Source organism: Typopeltis vanoorti, chromosome 2, assembly GCF_054136105.1.
Source record: "Typopeltis vanoorti isolate ZY-2024b chromosome 2, IOZ_Tvanoo_1.0, whole genome shotgun sequence".
Lineage (NCBI taxonomy): Eukaryota > Metazoa > Arthropoda > Arachnida > Uropygi > Thelyphonidae > Typopeltis > Typopeltis vanoorti.
The window spans coordinates 21,207,132-21,227,165 of record NC_143550.1 but is presented as its reverse complement, the minus strand read 5'-3'; the positions used below and the strand labels follow the sequence as shown (position 1 = coordinate 21,227,165).

General features: G+C 38.4%; 1 protein-coding gene across 4 annotated transcripts in view; it reads left to right on the top strand.

Annotated features, from left to right (window-relative positions):
* Nucleotides 1-20,034, top strand: part of LOC150108868 (ubiquitin-protein ligase E3B) — a 552,093-nt gene that overhangs the window by 362,050 nt on the left and 170,009 nt on the right. For all 4 annotated transcript variants that reach the window (XM_090410488.1, XM_090410470.1, XM_090410479.1 and 1 more), the window contains one exon: nt 11,755-11,869. In XM_090410488.1, coding sequence (XP_090266614.1) covers nt 11,755-11,869 — 115 coding nt within the window. The remainder of the gene's footprint in view (nt 1-11,754; nt 11,870-20,034) is intronic.

The following is a 20,034-nucleotide window of genomic DNA, read 5'->3' as shown; positions in this document are numbered from 1 at the left end:
GCAAGTAGAGATGAGATGCAGAGATATTTGACATCACAAATGTCCTTATATAAATTGTTCACATGCTCACCATAGTACCAGGTAATCCCAAATACTCTGGACCTCATCCTCACTAGTGATCCTTCTAAATGTACTGTGAAGGTTGTATATCCATTAGTTACTTCAAGCCACAATTTTGTGCTTATTCCCCCCCCCCCCCCCCCCAAGCAACACACAATCATTCTCAACCGAGTAGGATGGCATCTGAGATTTCTATACCTCATTCCCATGGTCAGACTATTGCAACTCTTTATAATGGAAACACATTCCCCATTCTACGCTAAATTTACATCCCTTAAATAAGCCCTAGAGAACCAGGACTTATTTAAGATGTACTAAGGCTGAACAAATGAAGAAACAACATACTGCAACTGACTATCATGAAGAACTCCACGTTCCTTCACTTCTTACACCAAAGCCCGAAAGTTGCAAAAAAAAAAAAAAAAAAAATCATCAATGCATCAAAAACTGATTGACAAGAAGCCAAAAGCAGGAAACTTGCATTGTGCTCAAATAGCAGCCATGCATTTTGGTCTCTGGCAAAGCAGTTGGGTACAACTTTTGTCCAACACAACTCCTATTGCTTCTGCACCCAGTTGGATCTGTTGCATCATCAGCCACAGAGAAAGCTGATCTCTCTCATTGGGATTACTTTGACATCAAAACTCTTTTGGTATAAACACAACCATTGCCTTCTCGGCATCCAAAAATTTAGATTCCTCTTCCATCCAAGGGATTACTTTACTCCTGTACAAATCCACCATCGAGTACTGCTCATACATCTGGGGAGGTGCCCCTGAGAAATCACTAAAAAATGCTCGATGCAGGGCAGAAGAGAGCAGTCCAACTGATTAAAGATTTCCCTCTTACCAACTCACTCCAACCAATCTTGCACAGGTGTCTAGTATCTACTGCAGACATCTTGTATAGATATTTCTATGGTAAATGTTCATCAGAATTATCATCAGTAATTCTCCTCTCTCCCTCTTCCAAATGCATTGAAACACATGCAGCTTCCACCCAACATCCCTTCACAGACAGACTCCATAGTCATAGAACAAGTTTCTCTTCCTCCTCCTCCCAGTAGTGGTACTGGCCATTTTCATTCTTGCTCTTTATCTTTGCTTTTCTTCTGGTATTCTTCACTCTACTTCTCCTGAGTCTGTTTAACTATCTTCCAAGTTTGTGGGTATACGACAGGAATAAACATGACTCTCATTGAGGTAAACGATCTATAGATGTGAGGGATAAAGCCCTGGTTCTGCTGGTCATATAATCTAGCCAACTTACATTAAGCTTACATTATGGTAGAAAAAGGGAGCCTGGTTATATAAGATGCATTAAACTGCAACTTACAAAATCCTGTGTTGAAGGTAGGTCCAGCATGCCTCTTTGAGGATCCTGTAGAGAGAATGCTGAGTGCTACTCTCTGAAGCATGGTAACTTGTCACCCCACCCGTGCACCTACTTGCTGAGCTTGTCGTAGGGAAATTGGCTATTTAGCGACCATTGTTAGGTTTCGAGGAGGTGGTGTACTCCATTCAACTCTAACACCCTGCCCCAGCAGAGCAATTGTTGGGAACATTCTTGTCTGATGGTGATCTCATTGGGTCGATTTAGTTGTTCATAACATGACCCCATCATAAATGAATTAACTTGAGAATAATATCCATATTATGAAATTAACATTCTCAAATAGTAGTAGGTGGGGAATATAGTAACTAGAATAATAAATTTAGTTTAATCCTTTATCCAAGTGTGAGCAAACAAAGTTTGTGCCTGAAAGTATCTTCAGGACTGGGGTAAGGTAGTACAACACCAGGTAACTCGTTGCAAAGCTGGACCAAGCTAACATCACTCCTATCTTAGTATCTCCCATAATGCAAAACGTATCTCCTTGTGGATATGTATAATGTTATGCATTAAGGGAAGGGCCACTACCCAGACTAGTTTCGACCTTTATTGAGGTCTCTTCAGTGGAAGCCAGGCCCAGAGTTGGAGATACCAGGCAGAAGCAATAGCGAGGTCATCTTTACTTATAGGAGTTAAATCCAGAGTAATTTAATAAAAGGTGTGCCACCTTTTATTAAATTACTCTGGATTTAGAGAAAGATGTTGAAAGTTTATTTTTCACTTGGTTAGACTATAATAAATTTAGTTTAATCCTTTATTCAAGTGTGAGCAAACAAAGTTAGCGCCTGAAAGTATCTTAATATAGTAACTAGAAATAAGATAGATTTAAGTAGTTTTAAGTTGGGTTAAGATGAGAATCTTAATCATGTGCTTGGAAAATAATGAGATACTGTTGGTTTGCAAGTTCGACTGGCTGAATCCACGACTAACTTTGACCTGGTGTTAGTGAGGTTCCGGATTCCATTGTTGTCCTATGGTACTAATATTAAAGGAGACCAAGGTTGGCTATTGCATGGCCATGTCATGCTTTAGGTTTATGTACCATTTAATAAGAACTGAATGTCTTTAGGTTCTTAAAGCGATGGGATAGCAGACTGCCCATTTAGCCAGTGCCAAGAGAGTTCAAACTGCCGATGACTAGTCATTGCAATAGTAATTCTGCACAGTTTCAGAGGAACACAAGTTCAGACACCTGGTACATGTGCTTCGTCGAGTGACCAGTGGTTCAAAGCTACCATCTGTGGGATTTTGACTGAACTCAAGTCAAGTATGTCAAGTGATTATTTTGGTTTATATTAAACTTTTACTCTAACACGGTAGTTGTTTCCATAATTTTTATGAGTAATTCTGATCACCATGTAACCATGAAGGAAAAGGAAAACTCTTTGGGAATTTTGCCTGTCATAAATTATTTGTGATAGGCAAATAAGGAAAGAGTGAGCAAAAATGTTAAACTATATAGTTCGCCGCTAGAGGGCCAGGGGAACGGTTGTGTTTTCAGGGAGCTCCCGAAAGCTAAGTACAATTTTGAATGGAAATTAGAATATATGTTAAAAATCATAAAGTAATATTGTTTAAATTTGGTAGCTTGTTGTGTCCGTGTGATTTTGGTGTAAATTCCGTAAATTAATTTAGTCTTTAACGATACATTTCATATATTTGAATATGGCACCAATGCGACGTAAGATAATGGCGTCCAAAAATACGACGCCATTGTTCAAAAACTATAATGTGAGAGAATTTGTCCAATGTGATGTGTGTGGAATGTATGCATTCCCGAATGAGGCTGGAGTATGGATTGAAAGTGATAGTGGTGGAAGAATGTGTAGAAAGTGTATGCAAAGTGAGGAGTCGAAGTATGTGTCAGGTTGTGAGACAGTTATGGTTGAAGAAAGCCAGAATGCAAGTGAAAATAGTGGATCGATAGGGAAATTGCGGTGTACAAGATGGCAATGTGAGCGGTGATCTAAGAAAGAGCGAGAGCAATTATACAGAAAGAGAAAATGGTTTGAATGATAAAAAAAAATGAGGAATTATTTGTAGGAAGTGAGATCGCTAGGCTGTGCGCAGTGATACAAGATGCACAGCGGCAATTAGAGCACCTGCAAAACTCTTTCCAGAGTGATTCGGCTAACGTAAATAAACAGCGTGGGCGAGTTTCCGAAATGAAGGAGAGAGTGTTGTATGGTGACTCGTTATTAAGAGGAGTAATAGATGGGAGTGTAACTAAATCGTACTTACCAGGTGCGAAATTTAAGGATGTAAGTGAGAGCATTAGAGTGCAAAAACAGAGGGTGAAAGAAATAACAATTGTGGCTGGTACGAATGAATTGAAAGGTGATAAATTTTTTATGAGAGAGGACTTGAAAGTATTGTTAAAGGTAGCGAAAGAAAAGAGTGACAGAGTTAGAATGGTGAGTCTGTTACCGCGGTATGACAGAGAGGAGTTTAGAAGGAGGGCCATAATCGCAAATGATATTATGCGCAGGTTATGCGGACGGTGTGGTGTGGAATTTGTGGACGTGTGGAATGAGTTTGATGGGCGAAAGGACTTATACAAGATGGATGGCCTGCATTTAAATGGACTTGGTGTGGGGAGACTGGAAAAAGTGTTGCTGAATGAAGTGAAAATGGATGTGCAGAACCAGGGAAACTAGAACTACCAAGGAGGGGGGGAAGTGGATATCCAGACATCAGTGAGACAGTTGAGTGTAAAAATGTATATAATGTACCTGAGCCAGCAATAAGGACAAAAAATGGGAATGGGATATTTAGAATAACGCATCAAGATAGGGGTGGGACAAAGGGAACACTGCAATTCATGTATACTAATGCCAGGAGTATTAGAAACAAGAAGGAAGAATTTTTGGCCTTGATTGGCTCTTCCTGGCTACAGGTTATTAGCATTAGTGAAACATGGCTGACGGAAGATGATATAGTTAGTGGGATAGAATGTGTAGGTTATAGTATGTTTAGGAGGGACAGAGAGAATAAAATTGGGGGAGGGGTGTTATTGATGATAGCTGATGAACTGCAGCCAAGGAGAATTAAAGTATTGCAGGATAGTGAAAGGAGCTCATTTGAGGCTATTTGGTGTGAGATTGATACTGGCAGAATAAAATATACAGTTGGGTGCTGCTATAGACCAGGTGATGGAATAGATGGTGGAGATGGTATGCATAAACAAATTGATGAAATGAGTGGAAGGAGGGTAATTATTATGGGGGATTTCAACTATGGTAACATTGATTGGAAGGAGGAGAGGACACATGTGAGGAAGGAAATGGATTTTATTCAATTATTAAGGGATAACTATCTGAAACAGCATGTAATTGAAAATACTAGGGGTGTGAGAGTGCTTGACCTGGTAATAGTATCTGAGAAATTGAATGTAATGAATATGACCATGTTGCCACCTATTGGTGAGAGTGATCATGAGGTCTTGACCTGGGAGGTGGCTAAAGGTGTGAAATTTGTGATTAAGACAGGGTATATGTGGAATTACCGTGCTGGCAAGTATGACAAGCTTAAGAGATTGCTTGGATCAGTGCCATGGCATGTACAACTGCAAGGGCTGGACGTCGATAGAGCATGGGAAGTGATCAAAGAGCATTTACAGGAGGTTATGGCTGATTGTATACCTAAGGTCCGAATAGTGAAACAAGGAGGGGTTAAATGGATGAATAACACCATTAAGCTTGAGCTGCAAAAAAAGAAACAACTATGGAGGGAATTTAAAGAAAGTGGTGACCTGCAGGCACACGAACGGTATAAAGTACAGGCCAGAAGGGTAACGAGTGTGGTAAAAACAGCAAAAGCCGATTATGAAAGGAAACTAGCTATGCAAGCAAAAGAGAATCCCAAACAGTTCTTTCAATATGCTGCAAGCAAGAAAAAAACTGTACATGGCAAAATGATTTTAAGGAATGACGATGGTAAAGAGTTCACTGAACCAGTCGATATAGTGGAGTTACTGAGCGTGCACTTTGCAAAAGTATATCATCTAGGTGGTGACGTTGAAAAAATGAAGGAACCAATAGTTTATATGGGAATTGTGATGAATAAAGTGGAGGTGAATAGTCTATTACAGAACCTTAATGTGAATACATCTGTGGGATTGGATGGTATACCGGCACGGGTCTTGCATGAAGCGGCTAATGAATTATCAGTGCCCTTGACCATGTTGTTTAATCTGAGTCTCAGGTCTGGCTTAGTCCTGAAGGCGTGGAAAGAGGGGAAAATAGTTTCACTGCATAAAGGAGGATCCAAGACTATGGTTGCAAATTACCGACCCATCAGCATATCAGGAGTCGTTGTCAAGGTCTTGGAGAAAGTAGTCAAGGGAAAAATACAGGAATGGATTGATGAAAATGAGATACTGTACAGAGGACAGCATGGCTTTGTGAAGGGTAGATCATGCCTCAGTAACTTGCTCAAGTTTTATAACAAGGTGACGGCTGAACTGGATAAGGAAAATGGGTTTACAGTGATACTGCTGGACCTGGCAAAGGCGTTTGACAGGATACCACATGGAATTCTAATCCGTAAACTACAACATATGGGAATGGATATAGGGTTGGTGAGATGGATAGCTGGGTGGTTGATGGAGAGATATCAAAGAGTAGTTTATTCTGGAGTAGAGTCCAAAAAACGGCCTGTGACTAGTGGTGTGCCACAGGGTTCTGTTCTTGGACCACTGCTGTTTAATCTGTTCATTAACAATATAGGGAAGGGTCTAAGTGGGACAGTTCATTTGTTCGCTGATGATGCAAAGTTGGGTAGGGCGATAGTGAATGCAGAAGATGTCAAAGTCTTGCAAGATGACTTAAATAGATTGGAGTTCTGGACTAAGAAGAATGGATGTCAATTTAATGTGACAAAATGTAAGGTTATGCATTTCGGAGTGAAAAGAATAGCAGCAGTATACCACATTGGTGGAACTGTACTCCAAGAGATTGATGAGGCCAGGGACTTGGGAGTGTTGGTGGATAGGGAGATGAAGTTTAGGGGGCACATTGCGAAAGTAGCTAAATCAGCTCATCAACTCACTTGGTTGTTGAAAAATACCTTGACGAGCAGAGAAAAACAAGTTATTGTACCTCTGTACCGAGCCCTGATAAGACCTCATCTCGACTACTGTGCCCAGATTTGGTCACCTCGGTTCCTTCTTGATGGGGAGGAGGTTGAGAGGATCCAGAGGCGAGTGACTAAGATGATAGCAGGTCTATGGAATGAACCATATGAGAACAGGTTGAAGATTTGTGGGTTGCAGAAACCAGTTGATAGGCGGAAAAGGGGAGACATGATTGAGACATTCAAATTGCTAAAAGGATTCTATAGGATTAATTCAGATGATATTTTTGAGATCAGGACTGGTGGTGGGAGAACTAGGGGACACCCATGGAAGCTGGGCATGAGCGTGGTTAGCAGGGGTGTTAGAGCTGGGTTCTTTACTTTTAGAGTGGTAAATGAGTGGAATAAGCTGCCAGAGTCTGTTGTGGGTGCTATGACAGTGAGTGAGTTCAATGCAAGGTATGATAGATACTGTGAGAATGTTGAACAGCTGCGTGAACATGATGTTTAGGGCCTCCCTCGATGAGTCTAAGGACTCCTGGAGTAGCCCGTGGTAATAATAATAATAATATATGTATGTGTAAAATGTGACAAGGAGTTTTGCTGTTATATAGCCTGGAACAAGATATCATTTATAGGATAATTACTTTACTAGATGGAGTTGATACAGGAAATGCCACTTTTTTTTTCTTTTTTTTTTTTTTGTCAATTGCTTTACAAAGATGATCCTTAGCAATGGAAATAATGTATTTCTTAAAGGAAAGGGAAAGTTATGGGGTTGGAAGTCAGTGAACTTAAGGCATATAGAATATTTGGTAATCTAGATGTCAGTAAGGCTGCAAAGTTGGATGTGATTGAGCAGTATATTTTTAGAGAGTATGCTTGGAAACTGACAGTATTCTTGAGTTGGATAATTCATTTTCTTGTCTTGGAAAAATATCAGTGAAGTGGAAGGAAGGTAAAATTACCTTTCATAAACATGGTATACTTAAGCATGCATTAAATTTGTACAAGTTCTTGAGCTACATTTCTGGAGTAATGATTAAGATTTTAGAACAGATATTTAGGACCAGGATACAGGATTGGGTGAATGGGAACATGATTTATAAGAGCTAACTTGGGTTTATTAAGGGTTAGTATATTATATATATATTAGTACTCTAATTATAACTGCTTGATGTTATCTCCACCCTGAAGTGGTAGGAGGTTTGGGTGCACCAATGACCTCTAGCTATGCCAGTGGTAGTTAAGCTACTGGTAGGGTCTCCCTAGTTGGACAGGTAAAGAGGTAGGTGCCAGACTAAGAGAGGGATACCCTGGTTCTTCAGATTGGGAGTTTTGCATGAAGTTGGTTACATTACCAAGTAAAATCTTTGACTCAGATACTTCAAGTGGAAAAGGATCACAACTAGGAAAGCATAAAGGTAAAATATTAGTATTTTACCTTTATGCTTAATCTTGGGCATTCTGGAGTGGAATGCAAGAAGTATAATGACAAAGAGATTTGAATTAGTAAAACAAATGAAAAACAAAAATATTGACATATAGCATTGATAACAGAAACCAAAAAGAAATTTAAGGGAACAAAAGATATGTTATATATCAGAGTAAACCAGCATATCGGAGCTTTTGAGCTTTGGGTGGCCATTTTAATTGATAATAAATATTAAAATAAAATACAAAAATACACTTTTGTAAATGATTGAATTATAACAGAAATTAAAAATGAATAGAAGCTACTTAAATAGCAGAGTCTGTATCTGCCAAGAAGATGAAGTCATTTTTACTGCACAAATGTAGCAAAAATGACTACATATTAATTGCAGGAGACCTCATTTTTAGAAAAGAAATTAATCCAGTCTCAAATATTACAGATAAATGTGGAGAAATTTGCATAAACAGTAATGGTCAAGAATATGACTTGCATTTTCATAAATTTAAAAATGATTTATACTTTTTTTAAAAAAGGATGTAAATAAATATACATGGAATTGGTAGTGGAACAAGATCTATAATTAACTATAGTGTATTCAGGTTAATTGGTCTGTATTGGGAATAGCATGATTTAGGCAGTTAAATGGTTGCCCTAGTTAAATGAAGTTGCACATCAAGAGATTAAAAGGTGTATATACATAAGACAAAATATAAGTTTAGACAAGTTTTTCATTTATTGCTTAGCAAAATTACTGACTTATAGGTAAACAGTTGGCTTTATTTGAAGTAAAATTTTTATCAGAAGGATAATTTCATTTATCATCATGATATATGTATTAAACATGCTTGCAGTTATTTAGTGCAGATATAATATTTCCTTCCTGCATAAAACATGTAATTCAGTAATAAATTTTCTAGTGCTCCAGGTAGTCACTTAGTCAAACATGGGAGTGTCATCCTCATCACTTAATTTTTTCTTCTGATGTCCTCTGATATTTGGCTTTCATTTCCTCCTCCAAATCTTCATTTTCATTATAGTAGTGAAGACAACTGCCATTGAATGCAAATGCTTCATAGTTTATGCATTTTTGAAAATTATGGTGACAACTACTGTGTTTGAATAAAAACTTTAGTTTAATATAACTGAAATCTACATTTGACGTTTCGACCTTTATGTCAAGGTCATCTTGTGGAGCATACAACTATACACAGGAAACAAGCTACACTACAATCAAACTGGTTTGTTAAAGACACTGACCAACCGCTACAACAATTGTTGGCCTGACCTCTGGTGAAAAAAAAAAAATATATATATATATATATATACATCAACGCTAGAGTCCTATTATTAGTGTTATCTGTTGGTTGTAGAAATACATTGGGCACAAGTATCTATCTATATACATATATTAACATCATGTACACATTCTAGCCAGTTGGTATGGAATGGTTTCTAATACTAGCTGAGGATTGGCTAGAGTCCTGACTTATGCTGGATCTTATATATTAGGTAGGCTGAATGTGTGCCATCCAGATCCTTGGAATTTTCATGCCATCTTTGTTGTTGATATTTGGGTGGTTTATCAGGATTTTGCAGGCTTCCTTAAATTTCCTTTTGTACCAGGTTTTTGTGCAGTGTAAAGAGCAGGTGCTTTTCCAGTTGATTTGGTGTAAGGTGTTGAGTGCGTGGTCTGAGAGGCCTGCTTCACCATAATGGTTATATTTAATGTGTCTAATGTGTTCTTTCTTGCGTATAGGGATTGTCCATCCTATTTCACCAATGTACGGTAAGTTACAGGTGCAGCAGATGCAATAGACTCCAGGATGTGCTAATGGGAGGAAAGGATCCTTAGAGGAGTTGAATATGGTTTTAAGTTTAGTGGGTGGTTTAAAGGTGGCATTGAGGTTATAATGTTGTAGGATTCTGTTGATTTTTTTGGATAACCCTTTAATGTATGAGATGGGTATGGTTTTACTGTAATCTAGATTCGTTTTTGTTGTAGTTTTATGGAGTATTTTATTAACAGTATTTTTGTTATAGCCATTATTTAAGAATGTGTCACTGATGATTTTTAGTTCTTGTTTCAGGGCTTGCTGGTTAGAGCAAATTGTTGTAGCTCTGTTTTTAAGGGTGTTAATGACTCCATATTTTTGTGATGGGTGGTGGTATGAATTAGCATGTATGTATTGGCCAGTGTGTGTCGGTTTTCGGTAGACCGTGAAGGATAGACTGCCTGAAGGAAGAAGTGTGACTAGTGTGTCTAGGAACGGGAGCGAATTTTAGTTTTTGATTTCGATGGTAAATTGTATGTGTCCGTGTTGTTTGTTCAGGTGGCTAAGGAATGTGTTTAGCGCTGTCACCCGTGCGGCCAGATCGGGAACACGTCGTCATGGTGAAGCAGGCCTCTCAGACCACACACTCAACACCTTATACCAAATCAACTGGAAAAGCACCTGCTCTTTACACCGCACAAAAACCTGGTACAAAAGGAAATTTAAGGAAGCCTGCGAAATCCTGATAAACCACCCAAATATCAACAACAAAGATGGCATGAAAATTCCAAGGATCTGGATGGCACACATTCAGCCTACCTAATATATAAGATCCAGCATAAGTCAGGACTCTAGCCAATCCTCAGCTAGTATTAGAAACCATTCCATATCAACTGGCTGGAATGTGTACATGATGTTAATATATGTATATAGATAGATACTTGTTGTTGTGCCCAATGTATTTCTACAACCAACAGATAACACTAATAACAGGACTCTAACGTTGATGCATATATATTTTTTTTTTTTTTCCACCAGAGGTCAGGCCAACAATTGTTGTAGTGGTTGGTCAGTGTCTTTAACAAACCAGTTAGATTGTAGAGTAGCTTGTTTACTCTGTATAGTTGTATGCTCCAGAAGATGACCTTGACAAAGGTCGAAACGTTGAATGTAAATTTTAGTTATATTAAACTAAAGTTTTTATTCAAACACGGTTGTCTTTTCTCCATAATTTTCAAAAATGCATTTGGATCACCATGTAAGCCTAAACGAAAGGCTTCATAGTTTATGATTTGGTTTACTTCTGCTGTTACATCATTTTCAGAATGATCAGCCATATCTGGCATATCCATGATCAGATGCTTAAAATCACAATGAAAAAAAACAGTTATTCCTCACTTCCAGCCATAAATTGTATTGTTCATAAAATATTAACTTTTCTACTAACCTCCTTAGCAGTTATCAAGAACCAATAAAGTTTTATTGATTTCCATTGGAATTCCATGTCCCAAATCATAAGCCAATTCATAAAATAATTCAGATTTTATCCAAGCATTTTTTTGGCATGGTACTGATTTAATAAGCTCTCCATTCTAATCGCTTAAAGCATTGAGGCCTGGCTCTTTTTCCAATACCTAACAGCTTTCATTTACTTCACAGAAGAATTAGTCATTGTCAGAGAAAGCTGTAGCTATGAGTATTCTGGAAATAAGAGTATATGCACGGCAAGAACTTAGTTACAGTGGATGTATGATGATCCCTACTTGAAGCACGCATTGAACGTATTCCCCTTTATAAAAAAGCTACTCCAAACTGTTAAGTATAATATTCGGTATGCTGCTGGTCTATTTTTATTTTCAAATAAGTATTTGCATTTACCATTACCAGCACATTGTTTTCTTGGAAACTGTACAATGGATGAAATAATGATTTAAAGAGGCCTTCTTTTATATGTGAATTGCTTATATTCTCACAAACATATTCACTTATGTGTGACTAAAAAGTTTTTATTCCTTTTTTAAGATTTGAAGACAGTTCATAGTAATCCACTCTTAACTTCTTCTCATACATTATTGATGCTGCTCTATAAAAGGGATTGTCGACGTAATTACACATCAGTTAATCATTGGCTGATCAAGTAAGTATAACTGTCTACAGTTTTGCATGCTCTGTAAATATAATATGAATACATTATGATTATAATCATTCAAGACTCCTTGAATTTTTATTTGCATTAAAATTGACTAAGTTATCTGAACCCCCCGTTGGAGGATGGCTTGGAGGTCTGAATTGAGGGCAGTGATGTTCTGTAGGGTGAGGTGAGTTGTGTGGAGTGAGGTTTATCAAAAGAAAGGGAGGAGTGCAATGTGCTGTCATCTGCAAAACTGTGTATTGGGTTGGAGGTAAGCTGAAGTAGGTCATTGATAATAATAGGAAGAAGGTTTGTGAGAGGACAGAATCTTGAGGAACCCCAGCATTAGTTGAGTGGTGAGAGGATAAGGAGCCATCATATAGTAAGGAGACCCCACACAGAAAGTTTGGGGTCTCCTTCATCCTATTATATATCAGTGAAGTAGGTCATTGATATATAATAGGAGAGGGTTGGTGAGAGGACAGAACCTTGAGGAACCCCAGCATTAGTTGAGTGGTGAGAGGATAAGGAGCCATCATAAGTAAGGAGACCCCACACAGAAAGTGCAGTGTTATACACCAACAAATCTGTTGTTATTACTATCCAGGGAGTCAGGAACTGTTTGAAATAGGCCATATATCACTCACATTGGTGTACCTTATCTTGAATTCATTCACACTACTTGCACTTACAACCTCCAAAGGCAAAACTATTCAGTCACATACCACTCTATGAAGATGAATCTAACTGCATTCATCCTCAACTTCCATGGATATCAAAGTGCATAACTTTGCATTTACTAGTCATTGGCAAATAGTTGCGTGTCACCTTAAATCCTTAACAAATTAATGTAAAGATTGAATAACAATGGATCAATGTGTGATTCCTGGTACAACACTGATCACCTGAAATCTTGCAGACCTTCATCCTCACATGCACCACTTTGATATATGTCAGTTATTTTTTTATGTTGAGCCCAAACACAAGAGGTTGGTAGATCAACGTATAATACATTAGTACCATGTATGGGTTGGGAAAGAAGGTGCTTGTTCACGCTAGATTTGAATGACTGTAGATTGTATTCCCGAGGGAACACATCAAAGAGAAGGCTCTTCCATAGTATAGCAGTTGCAGGGACGAAGGAGGAGGAGGAGAAGAAATTTGTTCTGTGGGTTTCAAGGTGTACTGTGTAGTGATGTTGAGTAGCAGCTGCACGTGTTCCAATGACCTTAGAACTAAGTGGAGGAATTATTGATGCTATTTTGGATGAACATTTTCCATGGAAATACTTTAAGAAGACACACAGTGCAGAGACCAATTGCCTGTGTGAAAGTGGGGAGAGTGAGTTGGTAAGAGATGGGTCATTAATAAGTCTGATTGCTCTCCTCTGTATGGAGCCGAGCAATTTGAGGGAGCTTTTGGGGGCTCCACGCCATATGTGGGAGCAGTATTCGATGATTGGACGGATTTGTGATTTGTATAAGGTTGTTCAGGGGTGAAGTAACGTCTTGAACGAAAGAGAAATCCTAGTTTTTTAGAAGCTGAGGATGCAATGGTTACGTGTTTATGCCAGGAGAGGCTGGATGTCAGTGTAATTCCAAGAAGAGAAATCTCAGATTGCCTGGAAATTTGGGTATTATCAAAAATAATACTGGGAGAAACTGGTTATTTTTTTTTTTATGAGAAATCAGACAGTACTGTGTTTTATTTGCATTAAAATTGACTAGGTTATCTGAACCCCCATTGGAGGGGATGGCTTGGAGGTCTGAATTGAGGGCAGTAGTGTTCTGTAGGTTGAGGTGAGTTATGTGGAGTGAGGTTTATCAAAAGAAAGGGAGGAGTGCAATCAGTGTGCTGTCATCTGCGAAACTGTGTATTGGGTTGGAGGTAAGCTGAAGTAGGTCATTGATATATAATAGGAAGAAGGTTGGTGAGAGGACAGAACCTTGAGGAACACAAGCATTAGTTGAGTGGTGAGAGGATAGGGAGCCATCGACCACCACACATAGTGAGCGTCAAAAAAAAAAAAAAAAGGCTCTGTACTGTGACACTTGCCCCCGGTTGCTCATACTTGCTCGACCTGATTTAACCTTTGCCCAGAGAGAACAAAGAAGCCAACTCCGAAAAGAACAACAGACAATCCAAACTAGTACAAAAACCAAGTGACACCAGTAGCCACCAAGGACACCAGCATGCAGGCACTGCATAGGAAACGTGCAGGACCCTTGGGATCAAATCCATGCCTTACAGAACCTTGCATATCCACTTCACCAACATCCGTGGCCTCAACTCCAACCTGAACAGCATCCACTACCACCTGCAGTCCACCAAACCCCACCTACTCTTTTTAAACGAAACTCAAATCTCACCTCCCCCCAGCACTATTCATCTCAACCTTCCTAACTATACACTATTTAACTCCTTTCGACCCAAGGGTGGCATCTGTGCATATATCCGCTCTGACATACCCTGCCAGAGAACAACTAGCTTGGAATCGCCCGACTTCGACCTTCTTTGGCTGAAGATATCCCTCCCCCACTCAGTCAAATTCATCTGCTGTCTCTATCGCTCTCCTAACACCACCAATCACTCAAAGCTCTTTCATTTCCTCTCCATAAAAGTTGATTTTCTCCACTCCCACTTCCCCAAACAGCGAAATCGTCATCCTGGGTGATTTCAATGTCCATAACACCAATTGGCTTTCCTCTTCCAATCATACAGATCCTGCAGGCAGAGATGCTGAAACATTTGCAGTCACTAATGACGTCACGCAAATTGTTCAAAAACCAACCAGAATACCAGATAACCCAAACCACTCCCCAAATACCCTAGATCTCTTCCTTACTAATGACCCCCTCCAAATATGCAGTGAATGTAGTAAGTCCCCTGGGTAATTCTGACCACAATTTAGTGCTCATCTGCTTGAAATGTCAGAAGTATAGTTATTTTGTAGCTCTGCTATCTGTGCCCAGTATGGCAGTAAAGATAATGAGAACAAAAACTAAATTCAAAAGGCTGAAATGTCCTAATTGTAATGGAGAACACCAGACTGAATCCTAAGCATGTCAAAGGTAAAAGGATGAAAAATAAATACAAAAAAATTAAGATTGAGTGGAGCATCCACTATCAGGAGGCCAAGAGGCTGTATACTCCCAGAGTAGCAACAATATCTAGTGATAAACCCTGTTATTCTGAGAGGGCAACCATAAAGAAAGTGTCAACAGGGACCTTAATCTGTAGGTGTCTTACTTCACAGCTACATCCCCTTTAAAAGCACAATCTGCTTCCTGTCTCTTTAGCAAGATTAAAACAGATCATACCAGTTTTTCTCAAATAGAAACATTGATGGTTCATGCCAGAGGTCGTGATAAAAATGGTCCTACTACATGAGAATCCACTAGTTAAAAAGGTAATGGAATGTGCACTTAGAATTAAGGACATACCAACAGATCCCATGAGCCTCACCTGAAATACCTTGGAGTGAGCCTGAGACAGAAGCATGACCTATTAAAGGCACATCACCATCCTGTCCAACAAAATTAAAATGAGAAATAATATCATTTCAAGGCTTGCTGGAACATCCTGGAGTTGTGGGGGTAGAAGTCCTAAGGTCGTCTACACTAGCCCTTGCATTCTCTGCAGCAGAATACTGTGCCCCTGTCTGGGGCAAGAAGTGTACGCATTAACATCATAGATACCCAGCTAAACTCGACCATGCACACAATTAGTTGGACACTGAGAAGCACCCCTCTCCCTTGGCTGCTGTCCTGTCCAATATTGCTCCACAAAATATATGGAGAAGACAAGCCTTTATTAAAGAATTTAATAAAGTAATGAGCTCCTGTCCCTGCACTGGACTTTCAAAAATCCACCTATTCTTTGCCTAAAACCAAGAAACCCTTTCTGGTCCACGGACGACTCTTCAGCTTCCATACCATCAACATGTGACATGTGGAGACAACACTGGTCCAACAGTCTCCCAACAAATGGCTTCCTGGTTGAGGATCCCTGTGCTCTGCAGCCTGGTTTTGCTCTTCCTAGGAAGATTTGGTCATCTGTCAACAGGATCAGAACTAACCAGGACAGATGTGGCTACCTACTACACAAATGGAAACTGTCAGACCACCCTTACTGTGACTCTTCCCCCCATAGCCCAGACAATCACTTATATTGTGAATGACTGCCCAAAGTGACAATTTCATGGTAACCTCCAAGGCATCCACAAGGTGATGGATGAGGCTCTGGCTTTCTGGGCTAGACATTAATCTATAGCTTTGTTGTATTCTTTTCTCCATAAGCATGAATAAATAAATAAACAGATCCAATAATAGATGGTATGGACACTTCTGTTTCCCCACAAAAAAATAAAACAATAAAATGTATCTAGTATCTTGGATGATCCAGCATGTCATTCAGGACACTAGGTGATGTATTGGATCATTCTAGGATACAAGAGATCAGTTTGATGTATTGAATATCTTTCCTGCAGAGAAAGAAATTTTCCTGTCAATTAAATCTCCCCCCCAAAAAAAGAAGAAAAATTGAACAGACAAAATTAAGACCTCACAACATAGAAGCCAGATAGTCCCAACAAAAATAAATAAATTTTCTGCAATGGAATTGCCATGGATTCTGACACAACATTGATGACATCAAGGCTCTCTTGCATAAATGTAAACTGTCTAGGGAACATACCTACAGCCCATTGACAATCCCGTAGTATTAAATGTCAGTGTGATCTGTGCACTGAGGAGTTGCCATCCTTATTGGCAGCCATAATCCCCTCTTGCAGTAGTTTCCACTTGATAAAAACAGAGGCAGCCAAAGGACTCAGTTGGATATTGTATGAAATTATCCTGCATCTGCTTACCTCCTGGTGCAGATACATTACCGGAATGGCATTGATAATCTCTTATTGCATTTATTCTCATTCTTTTAATGGGGTATTTGAATGGATATAACAGGTGTTGTGTCCAATGGGAGTACTCTGTTATTACTAAGTAATCTGGATTAGAGATACTTGTAGGATGTGTTTTCACTCAGTTTAAAAGTATATTATACTTGACATGAAATATGTTTTTTTTTTTTTTTTTTTTTCATGCTTATACACATACCAGCCACTAAATCAGGAACTTTTATCTTATGTATAGGCATGGGACTGTCGGTACTGATCCTCTTCAATTCCCTGTGCATGGTTTGGTGAGATATAGGTCAGGAATAGCCTTAAGTAAATGCTTTGGTCAATTGCTACATACAAAAAGTTCTGTTTGTCCATCACACAAATGGTTCCTGACGGTCAGTGTTAGAACCACAGTTATGCCTCTTAGACAAGCATTGTGGATTATTTTTCCACTGATTAAACTGGGGGATTTGAATGGATATTATTATTATTTGTCACCTCCAGGGAGTCCAAAGACTCCTCAAGGGAGGGCATCTACTCTGCAGCTCTGCTTCCACCCACCAACTGACCGCAACTACACCAATGCCATCTACTGCCAACCACCACCACTAATATTTTCACAGACAATCGCAAACATCCATGCCAACGGCAGGATTCGAACCCATAGCCTCTTGACTGTAGACCGGACTCGCTAACCACTCGGCCAGTCAGACTGGCATATCTCACACTTTAAGAAACCAGCCAGCTCTCTGTTGTCAAAATCGTGACTCCAGCCAGGTGGGCACCCACAATAAGCCATTTATCGAACTCCATACAATCCTTTGTTTTTCCCAATATGATTATGATCAAAACTATTAGTGATTGCTGACAGCAGCATTCTTAAATAGTTGTCTAGAACATATGGTGATGTATGTGATCAATGTGATCAAGTATTTTGTATATGCACTGTGTGACGTTTATGTACATCTGCATAAAGGTTTCTAATACAATGGCTGGTATGTGTATTATCCATGTATAAATGAAAAAAAAAAAAAAATTGCAGGAATCATCTTCAAGTTGTTTGTATATAAAGAGCACATTATATTTGACAAATTCCTGTGATGAAAGGATATATGTGGAAGTACATAGAAGCCAAGGAGACATCTTGGAGCTAGAGCATGGAACGAGTTGAGCAGTAAGGAAATAAATGCTCCTTTGGAACTCGCAAAGAAATACATAACAGTATTGTTGTGTGAATGTATTCCAAAGATCAAAAGGCAGAATAAAGTAGTTGTAAAATGGATTAATTGAAGGGCTTAAGCATAAAGTTGGGAAGAAGGTACTTTGGAGACAGTACAAGATGAATAACGGTAACACCCAGCTACAGGATAAGTATAAAGAACAAGCCAGGAGATTGACCCAGTCGATAAGGACAACAAAAGGGCAGAAATTGGAAAATTAGGTGGAAAAAAATAGAGTTGTGGCAAGTAGAAGGAAGAATGATTATGGTAAGATGATGTTAATGAATGAAAATGGTAGAATGGTAACTGCTGCAGAAGACATTGTTGAGATATTCAGTGATCAATTTATAAGGGTGTTTCATCCTGATCAAAGTGCAATCATGAGGAACTTAAGTGTAGAGGGCATAGGAGAGGGTAACTTAATTGTGAGTGAGCAGGAAGTATTCGAGGAAATAAATAACCTTGATGTCAACAAGGTGATAGGATTTGATGATATATCACCATGGTCTAAAGCAGGGGTCTCCAAACTACCGCCCACAGGTCAGATGTGGCCCACGATATGATTTTATCCGGCCTGCCAATTGGACTAATTTTTCAATAAGAATCCGCAAAAAAAAAACACTGGGTGTTGATAGATTTCAAATGCATTAATTAAAATTGTGTTCAAAATATATTCCCGAATAGCAAAAAGTAACTGTAATCCAAGTTACGGTCTTTCTGACTGTAAAAGGTCTGTTAAAATGGATTAATGAAGAAAAAAAAATTAAAAGAATTCAAAAGGAAATAAAAAAGTTACATCCGAATAAACTTTTTTATCAACAAAAAAAAAATTTATGTCGCATGAATTAAGAACACTTAAAAAAGTTGGTAAAAACACGGTTAAAATGAACTAATGAGCAAAAACTAAATAAAAACAAAATTTCCCAATCTGTATTCATTGATAAAAACTCAAAGTTGTACAAAATTAAAAAAAGTTGCATGTAAATTGTCGGTGTATATTCAGTTGAAAAACTAACGACTAGCAAAAATTTAAACAAATTTGTTTCCCGAACGGGGAAAAAATGAATTTGGCTATTTCAAAAAAAAAGTATCAGTTCACACATTGAAATAAGATTTTTTTTGGTAATTTTTACAAAAATTTTTTTTGAAATAAATCAAAAAAAATTTTATAATTATTTATAAATTTATTCTCTTTTATAGTGTTAACATGGATGGGAAAAAGAAAAGAAAAGTTGATCATAAATGTCGTGTGTGTTTAATGAAGAATGGGGCATAAAATACTTCTTCATACAATTGAACTCAAAGGATAAAGCTGTATGTCTCATTTGTAAAGACACTGTTGCTGTGTTGAAATAATACAATATACACCGCCACTATGAAACAAAACACGCTTAAACATTTTCGCAATTTAGAGAAAAGGAGCGTTCAAATAAATTTGAATCATTATGTGTTTGTTTGCGTTCTCAGCAAGGCTTATTTACGAAAGAAAACTCAGAAAATGAAGCCTTAACCTTGGTAAGCTACAAGGTTGCTTATGTGTTGACTAAAAAGGGAAAACCATTCATTGATGGCAATCATCAAAGAATGTATGATGGAAGCAGTGGCCGAGTTATGCCCAGAAAAACTTAATATTTTTAAAAAAATAAGCCTTTCGGCAAATATTATTGCTCGTCGGGTCGAAAATATGGGAAATAACATTATCCAGCAAGTTGTAGGCAAAGCACAATGTTTTAGTTAGTATTCTCTCGCGTTAGATGAATCAACTGATGTTTGTAATACCTCGCAACTCGTATCATTTTTACATGGCATTGATGATGAACTTAATGTCACACAGGAATTAGCGTCACTTCATAGCATGCATGGTACTACAACAGGAGAAGATATCTTCAAAGAAATTCAAAAAACACTAACAGAATATAATTTGGACTGGAATCGTCTGCAGTGCGTGACAGTTGATGGAGGAAAAAACATGTCTGGTATAAAAATGGGGTTGGTTGGGCAAATCACAAAAGCTTGTGAGGATGCAGAAATATCAAAACCAATGTTTCTTC